The sequence below is a fragment of the Nuphar pumila genome, chromosome 8, assembly GCF_984573655.1.
Source record: "Nuphar pumila chromosome 8, dmNupPumi1.hap1.1, whole genome shotgun sequence".
Classification (NCBI taxonomy): Eukaryota; Viridiplantae; Streptophyta; class Magnoliopsida; order Nymphaeales; family Nymphaeaceae; genus Nuphar; species Nuphar pumila.
The window spans coordinates 18,347,610-18,371,152 of record NC_143256.1 but is presented as its reverse complement, the minus strand read 5'-3'; the positions used below and the strand labels follow the sequence as shown (position 1 = coordinate 18,371,152).

The 23,543-nt window shown below is 38.4% G+C and overlaps 1 protein-coding gene across 1 annotated transcript; it reads right to left on the bottom strand.

Moving 5' to 3' along the window:
* Positions 1 to 402: 402 nt before the first annotated feature.
* Positions 403 to 22,329, bottom strand: LOC149829706 (actin-interacting protein 1-2-like). The gene is made up of 4 exons (XM_090015267.1): positions 22,294 to 22,329; positions 17,048 to 17,470; positions 3,856 to 4,263; positions 403 to 660 (listed from the first exon to the last, which is right to left on the bottom strand). Exons 1-4 carry the CDS (start codon positions 22,327 to 22,329, stop codon positions 403 to 405), a joined length of 1,125 nt encoding a protein of 374 aa, XP_089871393.1.
* Positions 22,330 to 23,543: the final 1,214 nt, after the last annotated feature.

The following is a 23,543-nucleotide window of genomic DNA, read 5'->3' as shown; positions in this document are numbered from 1 at the left end:
GCAATATCCATGCTTGAACAAAGAAGCGAGTGCGAATAGGCCAAGGGATTAAGCATTCTATTATTTCATCACAATTCCAGCAATGAACATTGCATACACAAATATGATCATGGAAAATATTTAGGTGTATGCATGGCTGATCAGACCGACAAAAGGAGAAGGAAAAAAAAAAACACCCAATATAACCCCAAAAAGGCGAAAAACTCACATCAGCAAAATCATATCAAAACACGAGCCATTCTGCTATGTTCTTCTAGTCTTCAATCAAAGACAAACTGGAAAGGGTTTTCCTATAAACAAAACAGAGAATTCTTTTGACGAAGACTGCACAGAGCAAGAAATGTAAGGCCACACAACTTGCTTCCAAAACCAAATCAACCATCAATTGCAGTTACGATCCCGTTACTGCTGCACTAATCTCCACACACGAATGCATGCATCTTCACCAGAGCTTACAACAGTGCAATCATCATTGAAAACTAATCCATAAACACCTCCCAAGTGAGCACCCTTTATGGTTATATGACTTGAAGCTGGCTTATCAACTTCATATATAATTATGCTTGTGTCTAGAGATCCCGTAGCAACCATTGTGCTATCAGGAGACCAAGCCACACAATTTATACGAGCAGTATGGTACAACATGTTCTTAAGCTTAACCTGCAGAAGATAGTCAACTGGTTAGTGAGACAAATGTTCAGGAAGTTAAAAATCAAACCTTGGTAATTAACATTACATTTCTAAAAAGGATTAATGCGGAAGGGAAAGGAAGAAAGAGAGATGGACTATGCAAATGGGAACCAAAAAGTTAGAAGTATGAACAACTTAAATATAGTGACAAAATCTATCAAAAATAAAGAAAAAAAAAACATGGATGAAGCATGATAGCCTTCCACTACTTTAATGTGTGTAAAAAGAATTTAGGAAACAAAAAGAAAATTAAAAAACCATATAGGATTTACATTGTGCCTGATAAATTGAACCATGGCATTTTGCTATGTCACATGGGTGCGGGTGCGACATGGGTGCGGCGCAATTTCAAAAATTTTGGACACGGGGACTCGGCTATATATATATATAATTCTAGTAAACAATTAAAATTAAGTAGCCAAAACTATGACCTTAATTTTTTTGAAAGTTTCAATTTGGCATTCCCATTTCTTTATGGTAGTTCTTAAGCTAGCTTTTCTAATACTTGTGAAACTAGTATTTTTTTAAACTGGAAAAGCATTTATTTAGCTATCTCAAATGGTTGGGTTACCTTTTATCGTGTTTTATACATATTTTTACATAAGTTGTGACTTGTGAAACAGTCACACAAACTGTGCACACAGTCTGTGCAATGCAGTCTGTGACTGTGCAGACTGTGCACAGTCACACAGACTGTGCACAGTCACACAGACTGTGTGCAATGACTGTGCAGTTGCAGTTGCACAGTCTGTGACTGTGCAACTGCATTGCACAGTCTGGTTATATATTAAAAAAAAAGATATATAAAAATTGTTTTTTTTTGTTTTTTGTCTTAAAAATGGACATTTTTGGACTCGGTCAAAGTTGACCGAGTCCAAAATGTGGACGGACGCGGCCTAGACTCGTTGACCGAGTCCGACTCGACGTTGACCGAGTCCGACTCGGCGTTGACCGAGTCCGGGCCGAGTCCGAAGCCGCACCCGTGTCCGCACCCGTGTCGGGGCGTGTCGACTCGGGTGCGGCACCTCCCTAGCCGAGTCCGTGTGACATAGGCATTTTGTAGTCTAGGAAAACAAGGGTAATTATAATACCGCACACAAGGCCATAAATGCTTAAGAATTTTCAAGGTTTTTGGATCTAGAATGCCATTGACATACAATAGAATGAATGTCTACTACATTTTTCATAACAGGGATATTGCGCCGAATCAATTCATTCTAGGTCTTGATTGCTTTGTCACCTTCTCATGAAAATCCAGAACATGCAATTAATAGCAAAGTACACCATTATTATCAAAACTGGTATTTGTCTTATGCACCACAATTTGCTTTGTAATCCCATTGTTGCTTAAAGCTAAACTTATGGTCCCCAATAGTAATATTCCTGCTTATTGCTGATCTCCAATCTTTACTGGGCTCCTCCTTTTCCCAGTTCCTTCAACTTGCTTCATGTCAAATTTTTTGTGTTCTGTAATTTCAGACAGCTTGTAACATGCCCATTCTATCCCTGACAATGCTCATCTTTCTGTTTAATTAACTCTTAAGGACAAGATGTAAGGATACGTGGCATTTCTTCAATATGTGTTTTTATTTTTGCTTTACGTAACATGCATTAGTATTGTATCATTGTCATCAATGGCTCGGGTAATTGATTTGTAGTACCAGTTGGAGTCACACTATCTCAACCAGGCCATATTCAGGCAAACCTAGCTTGACTAATAAAAAAAAATTAACTCAATCCTAGTGAGGATTAATCTATTATGAGAGATCATCCCATGTGATTAATGAGTTGGGACATCAACCTGTTGTAGTTGGAATATTCATTTTCTCTTTCCTATTTCATTGAGTCAAATTGAAATGACAAAAATTGACACAGAATTAGAGCAGCCATGACGAAGTGATCTATTAATCTCATCTTCATGCTTTTTCCTCTAATCTTCTAACCTCTTTCTTCTCTATGGATTTAATATTTTTCAGAAGATTTCTTTGTTTTGAATGTTAAATTTTAAAACACATACTGGAATCATAGGCAGATCTGACTGTTAGCTTTGAACAAATCTGGAATCTAACTTGTTTTTTGGTCCCATAGGCTTGGGTGAAGGGGATAAATGGATTGGTACGTGGAAATGGTAGCTCTATCTCAGCTGGTGGTGTGGTTGGCTGGAACCAAATAATCAAATCTTCAAGGGAGTACGACCTTGCAAAGGGGGGTGATTGAATTGGTAATTAAGTTTATGGTTCAAATCAAGCTTGCAAAGGGGTCAGGCTGAGGTTCCAGACTGACTTATGGTCCAGGGATGTAACTCTTGCTGAAAGATATCCACCATTTTTTCACATAAACAGAGATAACAGCATACTTGTAAGTGAATGTTGGAAAGGAAGAGCTAGTTAGTTCACTGAATTCAGAAGGAATTTCAAGGAGCAAGAGGTAGAAGATTGGTTTTGGTTATGGCTATTGGATTTTTAGGCCCATGGAAAATTTCTGACAGCGAGAATTCCTTATATGGAAATGTGACGGATGTGTTATGTTCTCTATAGCTTCATTTAGCCATGCTTTTGGCTGTAAAGATGTAGACCACTTTCCAAATGACACCGTCCAGGGTTTCCATCCCTCTCCTACAGCCAAGATATTTGTGTGGCTCTTAGCACTTGATAAGGTTAATAACCAGTGCAAATTGAAAGACAAAAGTTTCCAGCTTGCAAGTACTTGCTACTTCTGTTTCGATGAGAATGAAACAATTGAGCATTTGTTTTGGTTTTATCCAGCATTTCAGTGGTTGTTCAAACAAGCTTTGGATTGTGCCAATAAAATGGCCAGATGGGGATTTAGCTTGGATTGGTCGGAATAGGCCTGGTGGTTAAGAATCTTAATTTGATCTATTCTGTAAGCTTGTTGAAAGATTTCTTATCCCCTGGCTTAAATTATTTCTCTTAGACAAAAAAAAAGGATTTACATGGTTTGCAAAGTGTTATAATGTGCATCTCCCTAGCATACTGTCTGTAGACTCTGTACATACACCAATTCTTGTTTTCTTTTTGTTATGTGTGTGTGCTTGTGTTCAAGGATTGATACACACACACACACATATCTATATATATATATATATATATATATATATATATATATATAGAGAGAGAGAGAGAGAGAGAGAGAGAGAGATGGTACCTCTCGAGTGACATGGTCCCATACAACAGCTTCTCGATTGAGATCACCAGAAATAAACATAGAGGCATCTGGGGAGAAACGAATGACGTTAATAGCACCACGATGCTTCTCAAGGACTGACTCTTCAGTGAGAGTGTCCCCATTGACAGAATAGACGTGGAGTTTCCCATCTTGGCCACCAACAATGGCCTCACTTCCATCAGGTGAAATTGCAGATGCCGTCACAGCAAACCCAAGATTCAGAGTTGACAACACTTTGGATCCACGAAGCATGATTACTCCTGAATCAGTTGAAAGCAATGCCAGCTCGGGCTTATCAAGTGCAATATTTAAGTCCTTTGGTTGTGCACCAATATCAATTTGTTCTTCATCACCACACTGATCAGCATGCAACGAAATTCTCCTTACCTGTAAAATTTTGGGGAAAAGGATCATCTCTTGTAGCAAAAGCAAGTTGAACATATTGTACATAGCTACAGTTGTTGTACAGTCAGCAAAATATAAGCCCCACAGCAGGATATCATCAATTGGAATTTGGCAGGTAGATTAAGAAATTGTTCCTTATTAAAGGAATATGCTTTTCATCAGACTTGGTGAGCAATACTACCGTGTATTGAACTTTTATAATTGGCTGCAAAGCTTTCCAGACAAGAATATATGGACTATCCCTGATATTTACTATCCAAACATCAAAGAAGAGGACCAAATATTTGGAGAACACCTGATAAAATCATCAAATTGGACTAGGACAATATAACTTAAAAACGAGGAGAAAATCTCCAACCGAATAGCCTTTGGAAATCTTTCACATGTTATTGCCATTAGACATACTAGCGAGCACAGACATGCTCCCAGTCTATGTCACAGGGACTCACCAAAGAGGCCTCTGCACCCACGTCGACGCGACGCGGGTGTGGCACCCAATTCGGTCAACCCGCACCCAAGGTTATCATTGTCCAAAATGGACTTGGTTAACTTTGTCCATTAAAAAAAGGGACAGGGCTCGATAATGGGTAAGGGTACCTCGAGCACCCCCCTCCCCCCCCAATTAAAAAAATAAGGGGGTACCTCGAGAAGGGGTAAAGAGGGATGGGGCTTGAGAATGGGGTACCACGAGAAAGGGTAAAGGGGTGGTGTTAAAATATATATATATATATATATATATACCCTCCCGCACCCCCACACCCAAGTTCTTTTAAAGTGCCGCATCGCCGCCCCCGCATCTGCACCCGTACCTATGTGACATAGCTCCCAGTTTATCCAATACATATATGCACATGTATGAATAAAAATTGTAGTTAGTTGCCTGTTTATAGAGAGCGTGAGAGAGGTTGACTATACCATGCACGTGCGAAAATCAAATTCCACTTGTACAACTTACATAATGAATAACAAATAGTGTCAACTGTCACATACAAATCAATTCCTTATGCTGTGAACATTGGATCAAGAGAATTTCTGCTCATGACATTTTATATGTCAAAATTACAACTGGCACGGTAACAATGTCAGAACAAAACAATATCCATAGTACTATGATTAGGCCAATGAAGCACTGCTCGTCATATTATATCATTACATGGCAAGGTGTACCTTTCAAAAGGTATATGTGTAATTAGGTTAACCTAAAGTTAGACATAACATACAAGAGAGTTGACTGCGACATCACCCACCATATGAGGCACTTTACAGCCCTGTGGTACCTCCTGTTATCTCTTCTCTATTCTTCGTCTTCACCACATGAACATAAAGTTGAATTACTTGCTTAAAAGATGTAGTACTGCTCATTTCAAGCATGGGCGTGAACAAATCTCAATTCATTTTTTATTTCTTCTCAAGGAGTATTGAAAATGATATTACTTGCATATTTTGGTCAAACTATTTCAATGGAATATTATATAGAATTTCAAAGGCTATTTAAGTTTCTAATTCAAGAATTTGACATCAAGAAATTGGTCTCATTTACGTACCTCTTAGAGATTGAAGTTACAAGAACAACAAAGAGTATATTTATCTTTTAGAGAGAATATGTTGGAAGATACTGTTATTAGTCAGTTTGGAGCCTTGTGAATTAACTAACATATCTGTTATCCGATTAGCCTGATTAATCAATTCATGCACAATGAAATGATACTGAGATGGGCCATGAATATTCAAAAAATTGAAGGCTACTCATCAAAAAGGAATCTTCTATGCCAATTCCTTTGAAGTACAAAATAGATGACCTGCATGTATGTGCATAAAAGAACCGCCTCTGGTTTTAATTTCTTTGAGAGTGAATTTCGTACCATTGAATAGAAAAGAGACAAATGATCATAAGCTTAAATGTTGAAGCCAAATTATAAAGCCATGTCTTTTGGGCCATTTGAAAAGAATTCATGTAAAAGCAATATTACAAAAGGCAGAGATTCAGGTGAAACTTCTAGGAAGCTTTATGGTGATAAATAATATCTATGAAAAGAAGCAACCATATATTGGTGACTTGCCACTTTAATAAGAAAGAGTTGCATTCAAGATGTTTAGCACTTCAAATTTTCTGAACAGAATTGCAAATTCTCCAAGAGAGTTCAAGGCTTGACTTCATAAATCAATTCGATAGATATCTTTGCAACACCTCAAGATGGAGCATTGTTGCCTATCTCAATTAGGGGTGGCAATCGGGTCGGGTTGGCAGGTCGACCCGGCGGGTTGGCTGGTCAGCATACCTCAACCCGACCCGTTTATTAAACGGGTCGGCTGTGGCAAACACGAACCCGACCCGTTTATTAAACGGGTAACCCGACACGACCCGCCAACCCGTTTATAAACGGGTTGGGTCGGTTAAACGAATTGGCAGGTTAGCAGGTTGACCCGCCCGCCTAACCCGTTTATTAAACGGGTCAGCTGGGTTGGCATACCCCTAACACGAACCCGACCCGTTTAATAAACGGGTTAGGCGTGAAAAGATACTGTCATTTAGTATAAAGTCTGGATCTCAGGATCCAGACCCAATTCCTTTCATTTTAAACACATGCTCATTAATGTTTCATTAATGACATGCTATAATTTTATCATAACATGTAATGGGTATTTTCGTACCCTAGCTATTGTATCTGTGTGTATTTAATCAGAGAAGCAAAAATGAATACCCTGATTAGGGATTTTTGCTGCAGCCTCGTTCTCTCTCCCCATGCTGTGTTGTTGCTTGTAGATGAAGAAAGGAACCCATGATTTCTATCATGGTATCAGAGCAGCAGGTTCAATATTGAAGATCGGTTCCTTCTATGACTGATTTGTCTCCTTCTAAGGTACCTGTTTTCTCATTTTTCCTATCGATTTCTCTTGTATTTAAATCTGCAGTCCGGACTGAAATCTCTTCTTCGTACTCTCCTCTTTCTTTTTGCTCTTTTGAAATACATCATTAATCTGCTTATTGTCTTCTTCAAGTACCTCCTTTTGATTCCCCTTTTTTATTTAAGCCAACGTGTTTCTCTTATTTCCAAAATCCAAAACTGAAATTTGGTCACGTTGGCATATTTCCTCCTTCTTTCATTCCCTGTTGTTCTTCTGTCATATCTACTACTTCTTTCACATTGCTGCACGTGATCTTACCCATCCATAAGCAAAATAATCAAGCAAGATCATTTTTTTTATCTATGTGTGATTACAAGAGTTGAAAAGGATCACTCCAAACTCATTTGCATATTGACGTCAGATCAGATTGTGATCTGCACGCCCAGATCTATCTTGATTAAAATAATTTCATCTTCGAATTCATTTTCATCTCTGTTTTGCCTGTTTTCTCATTATTCTAAAAGGAAAACACATTATTTTCAAAATAACGTACCTATTACTGATTGAATTTTATTCAGAACAGATTCTTTACTGTGCAGTCCTGTTTTTCTGCCTCGTGTTCATCAGTTAAAAAAAAAAACTAGTCTGGTCTTTAGACTTCTCTGATATTAAAATTTATGTTCTGAATTATACTAGAATTCAATTATGGTTGGGTCTTTGTCGTAAGGCCATTTCTTGTTTTTTATTCCTTCTCTTGGTTGGATCTTATTCCTTCTTGTTTTTGGCTTCAAAAGAATATGGACTCATTCCCTGATTCTCAGTCTGGTCTTTCCACAAACTTTCTCAGCCAACTCGTGTCTGAGAAACTGAACAATTCCAATTTCCTAACTTGGAAGCAACAAATCATACCATTCATAAGAAGTCAAGACCTTTCTGGACATCTGGATGGTTATGTTCCTGTTCCTCCAGAATTCATACCACAAGAAGAAAAGAATGGTGAGAAAGATCTTTCTATTACCTATGTTAGAAATCCTGAGTATGTATCCTGGATGAAGTGAGATCAGGCGTTGGTTGCCTATATCACTTCTACATTGTCACAAGAAGTGCTTGTGGCAATTCCAGATGACTGCTCTGTTAAAATGTAAAACTGTGCAAATGTTTCATATTTACTGACAAAAATGATAAACTTTCTCCTCGTGTGATTCCCTGTGCCTTTTTAGGATATGCTGAAAACCAGAAAGGTTATAGATGTTTTGACTTCAAAAATAATAAACTATATGTGTCTAGAAATGTTTCCTTTCTTGAAAAGGAGAGCTTCTTTGATTTTAGAAAATTAAAAGACGTCACTGAGTACTCCTTTTTGCTAGATCTAATATCAACATATGATGAATATGACCTTGATTGTAACTTTGATGATGATCAAAGAATTATTGATCTTAATGTTGAAAATGAAGAAGTTCATAGAGATACTAGTATTCAATATTCCAGGCGACAAGAGTCTAATCCTCCATGTGCACTTGAAAAATATTCTAACATTCCAACTAGACAATCATCCCGAATCTCGAGGCCTCCAGGAAAGTTTATATCAGTGGTGGAGCCAGGGGTGGGTATGGGTGGGCGGCCGCCCACCCTAAAATTTGAAACCGAGTCGACTCATGACTCGAAAAATCGAGTCGAATCGGGACTCGTGAAACCGAGTCGACCGAGACCCGGGCTCTCGATGAGTCTAGAGCCTGCCAAAAGAGGCGAGGGGTAAAACCCTAGCCAGTTTTCTAAAGCTCTGCCCCTCCGTTCCAGCGTTCCCCTTCAGTCACAGGCAAGACGGCAACCCCATTCGCCGGCAACCCTTGTGCTCTGCTGTGCCGCCGGCCTCCCTTCGGTGAACCCGCGGTGGCGGTGCCCCCCTCCGAGCTTCTCCCTCTCGGCTGCAATCTCCGGCGACGCGAGGCACCGGTGTCGCAGTCAGTCGGACCTTTGCCAATCTCCGGCAACCATCGCTAGCAGTTTGAAGAAGACCCTCTTATCTCCTAAATTTGAGGGTGGGTTTTGTTCATGTTCAGTGGCTCTGGTGATACAGTATCCAGTTATCCATTCTACAGGAGCAATACAGGCCAATCCTTCAATTTGGTTCTTGATCCTTTCTTTTTGGGGCACAACTGAACGTGGGTCTAGTTTCTTTCCTCCTTTTTGGGCGCAACCTCATTGGAAGAGTCAATCTTGCTATCCTTTCTTGGTCATCGTGCGTGCATAGGACTCTCCTTTTGTGCCTGCTGCTAAAACAAGGTATGGATGTCTATCAATGTAACGAAGGCAACAGATAGCGTATCTTTATCTACCAGATAGTTGGTGAGTGAATTGCTTGTTCTCGATTGTCTAGGATTCTTGTAGTGAGTAACTGTGGCCATTGGCAGATTTTAATAATTGGGCATCTGTATTTTTTGTCTAACAGGCATTTTTATACTCTTTTTGCTTGAATTCTGCATATGGTGCATGTTGGTCATCATCGGTGTCATAAAAAATGTATTCATTTTTTAGCTGAAAGCTTTTCGGGGTTCTACGACCAATCTTGGTGGTCAGAGGCGGAGCTGGGGGGGGCGGGGGCAGGAATGGGCTGTAGCCCAGTCCTGCCTCTCGAAACAGTTAAATTTTTTTTTTTTAAAAGCCCAGTCCTAGCCCAGCTCAGCCCTGACTGCAGCAAATAGTTTGATTTGTCCATATAAAATAGATTTTTATTAATAATTGTAGCCATTTTTTATTTTATCTCAAATTTTTTTTTTCGGGGGCGCTGCCCCCGAGCTCCCGACTATCACGCCATTTTTTTGTTTGCTACACCCCTATTTGCCCATCCCCCACGTCAATCCTAGCTACGCCACTGGTTTGTATCATACGAGTCTTTCTCACCCACATATAGGGCAGTTATTGCATTAATTCACTCATATGAAGAACCATCCACATATTTTCAAGCAAAAACTGATATCAAATGGATAGAAGCCATGAAAACTGAATTAGATGCACTTGAAAAGGCTTCTACATGGAATATTCAAGATCTTCCTTCAGGGAAGAAAACTATAGGATGTCGATGGGTTTATAAAATTAAAACCAAGAGTGATGGTACTCTTGAAAGATATAAAACCCGTTTAGTAGCCAAAGGTTATGCCCAAGAATATGGGATTGATTATGAAGAAACCTTTGCTCCGATGGCTCGTATCAAAAAATGGTCTATTTTGCAAATGGATGTCAAAAATGTTTTTTTAAATGGAAAGCTAGTTGAAGAAGTATACATGGAACCCCCTCCTGGTCTAAGTATTCCTAAGGGTAAAGTCCTTCGCTTAGAAAAAACTCTTTACGGACTTAAACAAGCACCAAAAGCTTGGTATGATAGGTTTAGTCGTGTTATGATTGATATTGGTTTTCAATTCTGTTTAACTGACACTGCTTTGTTTATTAAGAATTCTGATGCAGGGATCATTGTGCTTCTTCTCTATGTGGATGATATGATCATCACCGGAAGCGATAAACAGGGAGTTGAAACAATCAAAACACTTCTTAAATCTCATTTTGAAATGACTGATTTGGGCTTGTTGAGATACTTTTTAGGCATTGAAGTTGCTTATTCTCCTAGAGGATATTTATTATCTCAAACTAAATTTGCTTTTGATATTGTTTTCAGGTCTGGTATTACTGATGATAAGAAAGTTGACACTCCAGAAGTTGTTAATGTTAAAATGAAGATTGATGATGGAGAACTTCTTGCAGACCCTACTCCTTATAGACAGCTTGTCGGAGCACTTTCCTATCTATCCATTACCAGACCAGATATAGCACATGCTATTCATACAGCAAGTCAATTTCAACATGCTCCTACTTCTGTTCATATGGGAGCAGTCATGCGTATTATCATATACATCAAGTCCTCTCTTTCACAAGGACTTTTCTTATCTTCCTCCTCTTCTCTTGATTTAATTGCATATACTGATGCTGATTGGGGAGGTGATCCCAATAACAGACACTCAACCACTGGCTTTTGTGTCTTTTTAGGGGAATCATTGATCTCGTGGAGGTGTAAAAAGCAGCAGAAGGTATCTCTCTCATCCACCGAAGCTGAATACAGAGCCATGGCAACCACGACCATGGAAGTAGTTTGGCTCCGACGACTGCTTGCTGACATGGGAGCTGAAGCAACAAAGGCTTCACAAATGTGTTGTGACAACAAAAGTGCGATCTACATTGCCAGTAACAGAACATTCCACGAACGCACCAAACACATCGAAATGGATTGTCACTACGTTAGAGAGGAATATCTACACGGGATAATTGATCTGCCATATGTCACTTCAGAATATCAGTTAGCAGACTTCTTTACAAAGCCTCTCGCTGCTCCCCGATTTCACTTTCTCTTAGACAAACTTTCGCTCATTGTACCGTAAGTTTGAGGGGGAGTGTTAAAATGTAAAACTGTACACATATGTATATATAATAATATTATATTATTATTATATATATATAAATACATTTTTCATTTCTTTCTTTTCTGTATTTTTTTTCCTTTATTTTTATTTTTTGTCTTTATGTCATCTAGTTCAGTTTGAACTAGAATGACTGTTGCTAGTCAAGTCCTGTCCAGACTTGACTAGCAATAGAGCTGTTGGACTGTGTCCAACAGCTCTATTGAGTCCTCTTTCAGCTGTGTATATAAAGGGGTGCAGCCCCTCTTGTATTTCATTCCAATGCTTCTTAAGCAATTGGTTTTTCATATCAATAAATAATACATTTTTGTTTTTATTTTGTTTCCGCTTATACCCTTTTTAAGGGTTATGCTTTAGTGTCATTCTTGACACTTGCCCTTGTTAATCTAAGCTCGTGTTTCGAAGATCCCCATTTCATTTCATGCTCAACAATGCAATTATGGCATCGACTGGTTCAGACATATTCTCAAGTTTCTCAGGCCAGAGTATTATTTTTAAAGAAAGAGTTTCAAATGCTAAGAAAGGACTCCATGACTATTATGGAGTATTTGAACAAAATGAAGACTATTACAGATCAATTGGCCATTGTGGGATGCCCTGTTAGTGACAAAGATATGGTGCGACAAACTTTGAGTAGGCTGGGGTCGGACTATCATATGATGGTTACTTCCTTATTGTGTTTGCCAGATTTACCTACATTTGAAGATCTTCGTGTCAAGCTTTTACAGTATGAGATGACGTTGAAAGGATTTTCTGAAGATACTCATGCTCATGTTGGAGCACACAATGTTCTTGCCACAGGAGTTGCCTATGGGCGAGGACGTGGTAGGTATGATTTTCGAGACAAATGGGGTCAAGAAAGAAATGGACAAGGAAGTCGTGGAATACTACCTACACCCAATGTTCCTCCCAATGGGCAAAGGCAAAGGACAATACCTACCTGCTTTCTCTGGAACAAAAAGGGACACATAAAGGCAAATTGCTGGTTTAACCCGCAAAATAGAGGAAAGCAATTGGAGACAAGAAAGGGAACAGATACATTGAAAAATAGTGGAGAAGTCAAAGAGTTACTATTATTTGCCTTGGCTGAATTGAATATCAAACAGAATAATCAAGGTACTTGGTATGTTGATTCGGGTGCAGCCACTCATGTCACTGGTGATGCTGGTAAGCTCCTAAATCTTGTTTATTATGTTGGTAGAAATAGTATAGTCACTGGAGATGGGTCTCACCACCATATTTCGCACATTGAAAATTTTGTAATCCCCATGTCCAACTATTCTCTTGCACTTTCAAATGTCATTCATGCTCCTAATATCAAGAAAAATATTGTTTCTGTCTCTAAACTTGTAGATGGCATTAATGCTTCAGTTGAGTTTACTCCTTTTTCTGTTTGTGTTAAGGACCTTCAAACGAGAGAAACATTCACTGAAGGAAAACGTCAAGGAAATATGTACGTGTTCCAAGAGAATCCTTCCTCTCGTGTTCAACCTGTTGATTCCATCTTGAAGCTCACATCATCATCTTCAGTTTCTACTGAGAGTGTTTTTAATCTTTCTGAATGTATTGAGTCGAATCTTTGGCATGGTCGTCTGGGTCATTGTAGTAGTCGCTTTATTGATAAGCTTGTTTCAAGTAGTCTTATTCCCAAGTCAAGTCTAGACTTAAGTGTCAATAATAAAAAGTGTTCTAGTTGTCTTCAGTGTAAGAGTCATGTTCTTCCTTTTCATTCCATTAATAAAAGAGCTTCAAGACCATTTGAAATTATATGTTCTGATGTTTGGGGCCCGGCTCCAGTTCCTTCCATGTATGGCACTAGATATTATCTCATATTTGTTGACAGTTATTCTCGATATACATGGATCTTCTTTATGAAAAGTAAATCTAAAACCTTCAAGTTATTTCAGAATTTTCATTCTTTTGTTCAAAACCAATTCTCTCAGAATATTATTTGTTTCCAATGTGATGGAGGGGGTGAATTCTCTTCAAATGACTTCATAAATTTCCTCCAAACAAATGGAATAAGTAGATATGTGTCTTGCCCTCACACACCTCAACAGAATGGGATTACTCAACGGAAGCATTGTCATATTGTCAAGAGTGCAATGAGCATGATGCATGATAGTAACCTTCCAGTTACCTTCTGGGCAGAGGCTTTTCACACAACTGTCTATGTCATAAATTGATTGCCTATGAACATCTTAGAGAACAAATCACCCTATTTCTCTTTGCATGGTGTGCATCCAAATTATCACGATTTGCGTGTATTCGGGTGTATGTTATGTTCATGTTGACAGTTCAATGCGGCACAAGTTTCAGGATAAGGCCTTAAAGTGCAGATTTGTGGGGTATGCTGATGATTACAAAGGCTACAAATGCTATGATCCCGTGAGCAAGCGCATAAAAATATCCAGAAATGTTGTGTTTGACGAATCAAATTTTGGTCATAATGCTAGCACTCCTCCTGAAATTGAAGTTTATCACCCTTGGTTGAACTCAGATCTCTTTTCTAGTATTGATAATGTATGTTCTTCTTAATGTAATCAAAGAGACTAGGGAAACGTATCTACTGTTGCGCAAAGAAATCAAGAAAGTGTAACGTCTGAATCACTATTGGCCCCCGAAAGGTATAAAGGCATTGGTTATTCTCGACGTGAGAAGGAGATACCTCCCAGCTTTAATCAGGAGCATAATTCTCCTTATGTTTCCACTCAATCACTTGCTCACAGAAGGTCTACCCGACCTCGGCATCCTATTGATAGGTGGGTCAGTTATGAGAACTTCACGATGGATTTTCAACTTTTCTTAACCTCTTTGGGCAAGGAAGATCAACCGACAACATTTTATCAAGCAATAAATTCTAAGAGATGAATTGAAGCTATGAACAACGAAATGGCGGCTCTTCATGAGTCTGGCACTTGGGATATTGTTCCCAGACCACATAATCGGAATGTGGTTGGGTCAAAATGGGTCTATAAGATAAAGTATAAGCTAGATGGTGCTATCGAGCGATATAAGGCAAGGCTGGTTGCCAAAGGATTCACACAGGAGCAAGGACAAGACTATGATGAGACCTTTATTCTAGTTGTGAAAATGGGAACTATCCGCATCATAGTATCATTGGCTGTTGAGCACCAGTGGACTCTCAACCAATTGGATGTGAAGAATGCGTTTCTACATGGAACTCCGAAGGAAGAAGTATACATGGAGCAACCCACTGGGTATGCAAAAGGGAACTCTAAAGAATACGTGTGCAGGTTAAAGATAGCTATATATGGTCTAAAGCAGGCATCTCGATCTTGGTTTGAGAGTTTCGCTCTTGAAGTAGAAAAATATGGGTTTAGTCGGTCTCTTCTTGACCATTCTCTTTTCATATTTAAATGCAAAGATATAATTACCCTGTTATTGATATATGTTGATGACATTATCATTACAGGTAACTCTAATGAACATATTGAACAGGTTAAAGAACTTTTGAATCATAAATTCAAGATGAAGGATCTTGGTAAACTGAGATACTTTCTTGGAGTAGAAGTTGACAGGACTCCTTAAGGCATGACGCTTACTCAGCATAAGTATACCATTGATGTTCTTAGCAAGGCAGGTATGACAGATTGTAAGCCCCTCAGCACACCCAATGTACTTCATCAGAAACTCAGTTGCTAAGATGGAGATTTGTACGAGGATCTTTCAGGATATCGCAGGATAGTAGGAATGCTTCAATATCTTACCTTCACTCGGCCTGACATTGTCTATTCTGTCAATCAGGTCTCTCAGTTCATGCATGAACCACATATTGGGCATATAAAAACCGTTAAACGCATTCTTCGATATTTGAAGGGTACTATTGGAGATGGTCTTCTGTACAGAAAGAGTATGCCTGGTCATCACATGCATGAACTCCTTACTTACACAGATGTAGATTGGGCAGGAGATCCAGATGAACGTAGGTCTGTCTCAGGATACTGCATTTTCATTGGGCTAAATCTTGTCTCCTGGAGCCGTAGAAAACAAAAAGCCATAGCCAGGTCGAGCACAGAAGATGAATATAGATCAATGTCAGCTACTACAGCCGAAGTAACATGGATCAGACACCTGTTGACAGAAGAGAATCGATTTCTAAAAGTATTCTCTTGTGTGACAATCAAAGTGCTATCAACATGTCATTCAATCCTATCTACCACAGTCGTGCCAAACATATTGAAATTGATCAACATTTTGTAAGACAAAAGGTTGAAGAGAAGGAAATTGAACCAGAATACGTGCGGACTGCTGATCAAGTTGTTGACTTGTTTACAAAAGGACTTATCAAGGACAGATTTTGGATGTTCATGGTCCAAAACCATGTACAACTGGAGGGGGGGTGAAAAGATACTGTCATTTAGTATAAGGTCTGGAACTCAGAATCCAGACCCAATTCCTTTCATTTTAAACACATGCTCATTAATGTTTCATTAATGGCATGCTGTAATTTTATCATAACATGTAATGGGTATTTTCATACCCTAGCTATTGTATTTGTGTGTATTTAATCAGAGAAGCAAAAATGAATACCCTGATTAGGGATTTTTGCTGCAGTCACGTTCTCTCTCCCCATGTTGTGCTGTTGCTTGTAGATGAAGAAAGGAACCCATGATTTCTATCAAGGTGGGTCGACCCGTTTATTAAACGGGTTAGTTTAAGCCCAACCTGAACCCGCCTAAAAGGCGGGTTGGCGGGTCGGGTTGGGAGGTCGTGTCAGGTTTTGCCACCCTTAATCTCAATATTTGTCATATTTTATGACAAAATCTTTGCAGTTTGTAGTTCTACTTTTAAAGGCAGTGACATTTTTTATTGATAAAAATATAATTTACAATCAAGCTCCTTTACCACCGGAGAAAATTATTAACACTATCACAGTTCACTATACATGGAGTTCACAAAACTATACTAGTCATCAATAACTTCACTTTTCATATTCTTTATATATTTTATATTTTTCACTCCATTGTTCTCTAAAATGCCAAAATTACTTCTGTAATATCACATAAGGGCATTTTGTGAAGCACATTCTTGTACCATTTCTATATTGAGGGATCTAACATTTCTCCATCAACGCAAGATTTCATTTTCTTGTTATTCAATTGCAATGAACATCTAGTCAGTCTTTTCCCTCAAGACATGTTTTATTTAGAACACAAGATCTTGTTGGCTTACTATGCCTGACTCAACATTGAGTAGTAATTTTAGCTAGTGTGTAAATTGCCTACCCCATCAAGGTGCAAGATTGAATTGAAATATATTCATTTCAGTGATCATATTGGATAATAGAAAGACACATCATCATGTTCTCCAGCCTAGTTGCAATCATAAGTCATCAAGAAAATCAGCTTCAAAAAGATGGTGCAAGCACACAAACCACAAGATATAAAAATAAAGGCAACTACTACATGTACATGAAGAAATGGTGCTACCTTGTTATCAAAGGCAAATGTGGTGAGCTCTCCTTCCACCACTGCAAAACATTTAATTTGAGAGTTCTCCCTTCTCTGTAACCTTCCTGCACATCCAACTCCTTGCATCCATCGGACAATCACCCCATCATAACTGCTAGATAGAATAATATTCTGGCTGCCTTCAGAGGTGACTGCCAAACCAGTGACGCTCTTCATGTGCCCAGAAAATGATACTGGCATCTTTTCTAGGTCATTGGCTGAATATATACTAATAGTGCCACCAAGGGAAACAGTGACAAGATGATTATTCTGCCACAGGCAACCAACTAGCATTCCATCCAGTCCAGAATCAGATGAAGTAAGTGTCTTCTTCACCTTACCGTTTCCATTTTCATCAATCTCCCACACTTTTGCAGTTTTATCTGCAGACACTGTTAGCACCTGAAACAGCAGGATAAGCTTTTGCAGTAAGATATGAGAGTTGGCTACTAGAGAAATAAATATATAAAACAAAGAATGAATAGGTATCTTTCTGTTGAGTCACACCAAAAGAAAAAATCATAATCAGCAAGTGCATTCTCTTTGAAGACCTAAAAATAAGAAAAAACAATGTATCAAATATTGCATTAACACTTTCCTTTAATCCACCTGTAAAATTGCAACAGGCAATTCAGTCAAAACCAGAAATCCAGCAGTAGCCGATGTGATTCGAAGCTAACAAGGAAAATGAAGGGCTTTTCACCATCTCTATTTCTCATAGTGACATAATCACTTCAACAGATTAAGTTTGCAAACTAAAGGCTATTAAGATATAGCATACAATGCAAACTACTTGTCTTAGATGTTCAAATGATATAACCCAAATATTGTTAAGATATATATATATATACATATATATATACATATATATATACTTGTATATATATTATATACTTTAAAGTTAAGTCAACTGTGGTTGACTTAGACTAGTTGTTGGACTGCTGGTCCAACGGCTAGAAATCTAGCCATTGGACTAGGTCCAACAGCTAGTCAAACTAATGTGGACTCCCTTTTTCTCTCCTTTAATCTCTTTTCTTCCTCCGTTTCTCTATAAATATGGGTGCCTTTGTAAGGTAAGAGAGTGATGGGTAGTTTTAAGCTTCTTGTGTGTTTTTGAGTGTATTGTAATGATGATTAAAATGTATTTTTCTTTGTATTTTTAATGTTCTTTATTAATGAAGTTATTCATTCACATTCTATTGTGTTTTATTTTAGTTATTATGTTTTTATCCAAATGCATTGTGTTTTTATTCTTGGAGTTCATTATAGAGTGCATTGAGGTCCATGCCATTTTGTGACATGGTATCAGAGCAAGGCATCATGGTCTTGAAAAAGATTCGTATTAATGAATAGCATGGATTCAAGGATTTTGCATTCCGGTATGTATCTTTAGCTTTTCTATCTTCATATGTATGGTAGGTGTTTTGAAAGGGTTATATTAAAAATGAATGTCTTCTTTTGAAATTAGAATATGTAGAAATTGTTAGAAGTCAAGCACCTTCGACCAGATCTTCATCCACAGCAGAAGAGAAAGGGATTTGCAAGAAGGAGAGGCGGCAATGACTGACACGATTCTCAATGAGAGGTTGTGCCCTATATTCAATGTTATATATATGATACAAGTTGGATTGGGTCTGTCAACCCAGACCCGATAATACCAACCATGTAAATACAATACAAAAGAATCATTTTGGGTCTAGAACTAGACCTGTACACTACATTCTCAGTACCCTCCTTCAAGTTGTGCATGGTTTTGCAACATGGACAACTTGTTCTTCAAGAACCAAAAACGCATATTGGTACGGCCCTTAGTGAACAAATCTGCCACTTGGTCAGCCGTAGGAACATAAGTAGGTGCAACTTCTCTATCTTCAATCTTTTGCCGAATGAAGTATTGATCAATCTCTATATGCTTTGTGCGACTATGGTGAATAGGATTAAAAGCAATTTGTATGACACCTTGATTATCGCGCAAGAGAGTGGCGGGTAGCATAGATTCTCCAACTTCAGTCAAAAGATGTCTCAGCCATGTGGCCTTTATTGTAGCAGCCACCATAGATCGATACTCAGCTTCAATACTAGATCGTGCAAATGCACGTTGTTTCTTGTTACTCTACGCCATCAAGTTCCCATCAAGAAAAGCACAATATCCAGAAACCGACTGCCTGTCATCTGGAACTCCAGCCCAATCTGCATTTGTGTATACATCCAGTCGATGTTGCTCCCCTTTAGTCTTGGATTGATGATAAACTAGACCATCTCCAAGAGTTCTTTTTAAATATCGAAGGATTCTCTTGACAACATTCATATGCTTTGTTCGTGGGTCATGCATGAATTGTGAAACTTGATTCACTGCATACACAATGTCTGGTCTAGTGAAGGTGAGATATTGGAACATACCCACAAGACTCCGATATTTCTTGGAATCTTCATATGCTTCCCCATCCCGGGATCCGAGTTTATGATTAAGGACACTAGGGGTGGATAGAGGTTTATAATCCTTCATGCCTGCCTTATCCAACAAATCCAAAGTATATTTGTGTTGGGTTAGTGAAGTGTTTCATCCTGTCGATCCACCTCAACCCCTAAGAAATAACGCAAAACCCCCAAATCTTTCATCTTAAACTGTCGACTCAATAAGATCTTGGTAGCTTCTATGTGTTCATCGGAGTTCCCAGTAATAATAATATCATCCACATATATAAGAATTAAGGTGCGTACCTGACAATCTCGAAAAATAAAAAGCGAATGATCAAGATGAGATCGAACCCATGTCTCTGAACTTCAATAGAGAAACTATCAAACCATGAGCGGGAGGCCTGCTTTAGCCCATAGATGGCTCTTTGTAGCTTGCAAACATGTGTGTTGGGGCTATGTTTGGTATAACTAGAGGGTTGCTCCATATACACCTCTTCCTTGAGAGTGCCATGCAAAAAATACATTTTTGACATCAAGTTGACTTAGAGTCCATCCATACTGAACTGACAAGGACAGAACTAATCGAATAGTTTCCATCTTGATCACAGAACTAAATGTTTCGGCATAATCTTGCCCGTATTCTTGAGTGAACCCTTTCGCTACTAGCCTCACCTTATAGCGTTCAATGGATTCATCGAGTTTATACTTGATTTTATAGACCTATTTAGATCCTACAACATTCTTGTTCGATGGTCTAGGAACAATCTTTCAAGTCCCACACTCATGTAAAGCTTTCATTTCCTCATTCATGACCTCAACCCATTTGATTGACATAGATGCTTGTGAGAAACTGATAGGTTCATCATGCTTTTCAATCTGGGAGATGAACAGTTGTAAGTCTGTAGAGAAGTTGTCATAACTTACCCATCTTTCAATAGGATGGTGAATCCTCTCAAGCCTCCTGGGTTGCACAATAGGTCGTTGAACTTTGTCTTTGTTTCACTGCACATAGGTAATCCCTTAAAACTTTGTAACATCTGAAATGACAGGCATAGTAATATCTTGTGTGTTTGTCGACATTTCCTTTTCTAGGTGTACAACTGTACTATTTTGTTCTGCAGATAGTGTATGACATGAGGGTACGTCATGCATCACCATTTGATCAAGCACCTCAGCAACAAGCCATGGCTGATAACTTTTAGCATCCTTACAGTGTCCCTCTGTACTTCCTAAATCATCAGTATGAGTCTCGTCAAACACGACATTCCATGAAACTCTGATGCGACTGGTAGTGGAGTCATAGCAGTGATATCCTCTATATTGATCAACATATCCAACAAACCTACACCTGCATGCCTTTTTCTGAAACTTATCACGTTAAGAACTGTCAATATGAACATAGCATATGCAGCCAAACACTCGCAACTCATTATAGTCAGGATGAACCCCAAATAGTGTAAATAGCGTAAAATAAGGGGATTGATCTGCTAACAATTTCATTGGCAGTCGATTTATGACATAGACAGCTGAATGAAAAACTTTCATCCACAAGTTTAAAGGAATGTGAGTGTTATGCAACATACTCAACGCACTCTCTACAATGTGCCAGTATTTTCTTTCAGCCGCACCATTTTGTTGTGGTGTGTGTGGACAAGATATTCGACGACCTATTCCATTATCTTAGAGAAATTCAGTAAATTCCTTTGATAAGTACTCTCATCCACCATCACAATGAAAATATTGAATTTTAGTTGAAAATTGATTACAAACTAAAGCACAGAATGAGCAAAAAAGCTTGAAAACTTCAGATTTATATTTGATAAAATAAATACAGGTGTATCTAGAGTAACTATCAATGAAAGTAATGTAATAATGATTGCCCAATAAAGAAGACTGTGGGGCATGTCTCCAGACATCAGAATAGACAATTTCAAAAAGCACAAAATCTCTTTGATTTATTGAATGAAATGGAAGAACATGACTTTTACATAATTGACAACGGAAACAAAGAAGAAAATCAGCCTCGACATTCAAACTAGACTGCGGAACAAGTCCACTAGACACAAGCTTCTCAATAAATGAATGATTACAATGACTAAGACGACGATGCCAAATCTCTGGCTTATTACATTGAGATAGACTAAAACAAACTTTGAATGACACTGGACGAACTGGTTGTGAATTTATTGATGCATCATGAACTAGAAGAGACTCCTTGAAGACATACATGTTTCCCTGTCGTTCTCCTTCAACGAGTGTCTTCTTTGTGAGAAGATCCTTGACACATACAGAAAGAGTAAATTCGACAAAAGAATTAGTATCATCGACAAGTTTAGAAACAGAAACAATGTTTTTAACAATACTAGGAGAATGGTAAACATCAGATAAAGGTAATGAGGAATTGGGGAGTAGAAGGAAAATATTTCCAACATGAGAGATAGGATGAAGAACACCATCTCCGGTTTTAATAAATCTTACCAATATCACATGTCACATGTGCAGCAGCCCGGAGTTAATGTACCAAGTCTCCTACTCAGTTTGCTTGAAGCTCAATTCTGAAAGAGCGAAAATCAAAAGATTCTTCACATTTTTCTTTTCATCTCCTTTACGGTCGTCTCCTGCTTGTCCCCTAGTAGAAGGCCCAGCACCATTAAACTTGCCTTTGTTTTGCGGATTATGCCAGCAATTTGCTTTAATGTGCTCAATTTTATTACACTGAAAACATGTTGGGATGTTTATAGGGTTCCCTGGATACAAGTTAGGTGACATGTAGGGTATGGGAAAAAGCCCACGGCCTCCTTGATTACCTCTTCTATGTCCACGCCCGCCTCAAAAGCCCCCATGTCCTCGCCCTAATACTACTCATGTGACAAGTACCTCATGGTTGTTGGAATTCAGGGTCATCTTCTCGCCCCTAATGGTAACTTCATATTGTAGTAGCTTAGTCCGTAGATCTTCAAAACTGGGCAATGAAGGGAGGCATAGAAGAGAGGTGACTAACATGTGGTAGTCAGAACCCAGACCATTCAGTGCCTGTTGAACCTTTTCTTTGTTAAGAATTACGCAACCCACCATGGCTAGTTGATATGTAATACTCTTGATTTTGTTCATGTATTATGTCACTGATAAACTCTATTTCTTCAAAAGCTGAAATTCTCTCTTTAAATGCAAAATCCTAGCTTATGAAATCTGTGAATAAGTCTGCGCCAATATTTGCCACAACTCTCTGGCTGAACATTCATCTAGGATGGCCACTAATATCTCATGGGAAAGCATAGAGGTAATGTAAGCCACAACTGCCTGATCTTTTCTTCTTCATGTTACAAATTTTGAATTATGAATCAATTTGTTGGAAACCTCCCCTTTATCATCTCGCTCTTCTTGCAGGACGAATTCTAGTGGTGCATGGATCGTTCCATCAAGATATCCAGAGAGATCCAGACTCTTAATAAAAGGAAAACTTTGTCGCTTCCAGGTCAAGTAGTTATATGAGTTGTCCAAGGAAACTGGAAGGGAGAATCCATGTGAAAGGACAACAAAAGAACACTCTAACCAGCAGTTTGATTTACCAGCAATGTAAATCTGTTTTTTTTTCTTTTTGCTACGAAAATAATATTGCAGGGAAACAAATAATCAGTAGAACACGACAAATTAATGATCTGAATTTTTTTTTGTATGGACCGAAACTTTGATTTGGTTTTGGAGAATAAGATTTGACTTGAAAGACAAAAGAGAGATCTAAGTTTAAATGGAAACACAAATCTGATCTGATACGATCAGATTTGATTTAACGCTGCTGAAGGGAAGAATCAATATGCCATGGCCAGATCTAATTTAGTCTGGCTTGGAACGAAAACACTAGATCTGGAACGATCCGATCCAGCATCAAAGAGGAAAAAAAATAATCAAGATTTAAGAAAACAGATCTGGTTTGACGTGACCAGACTGTTTGACGTAAACAGATTCAGTTTTAAGAGATCGAAAACTTAGAGAGGAAGAAAGATGTTTAAAAATTTTAAGAAAGAGATTTTTAACCCAATATGATAAGATCAATTTT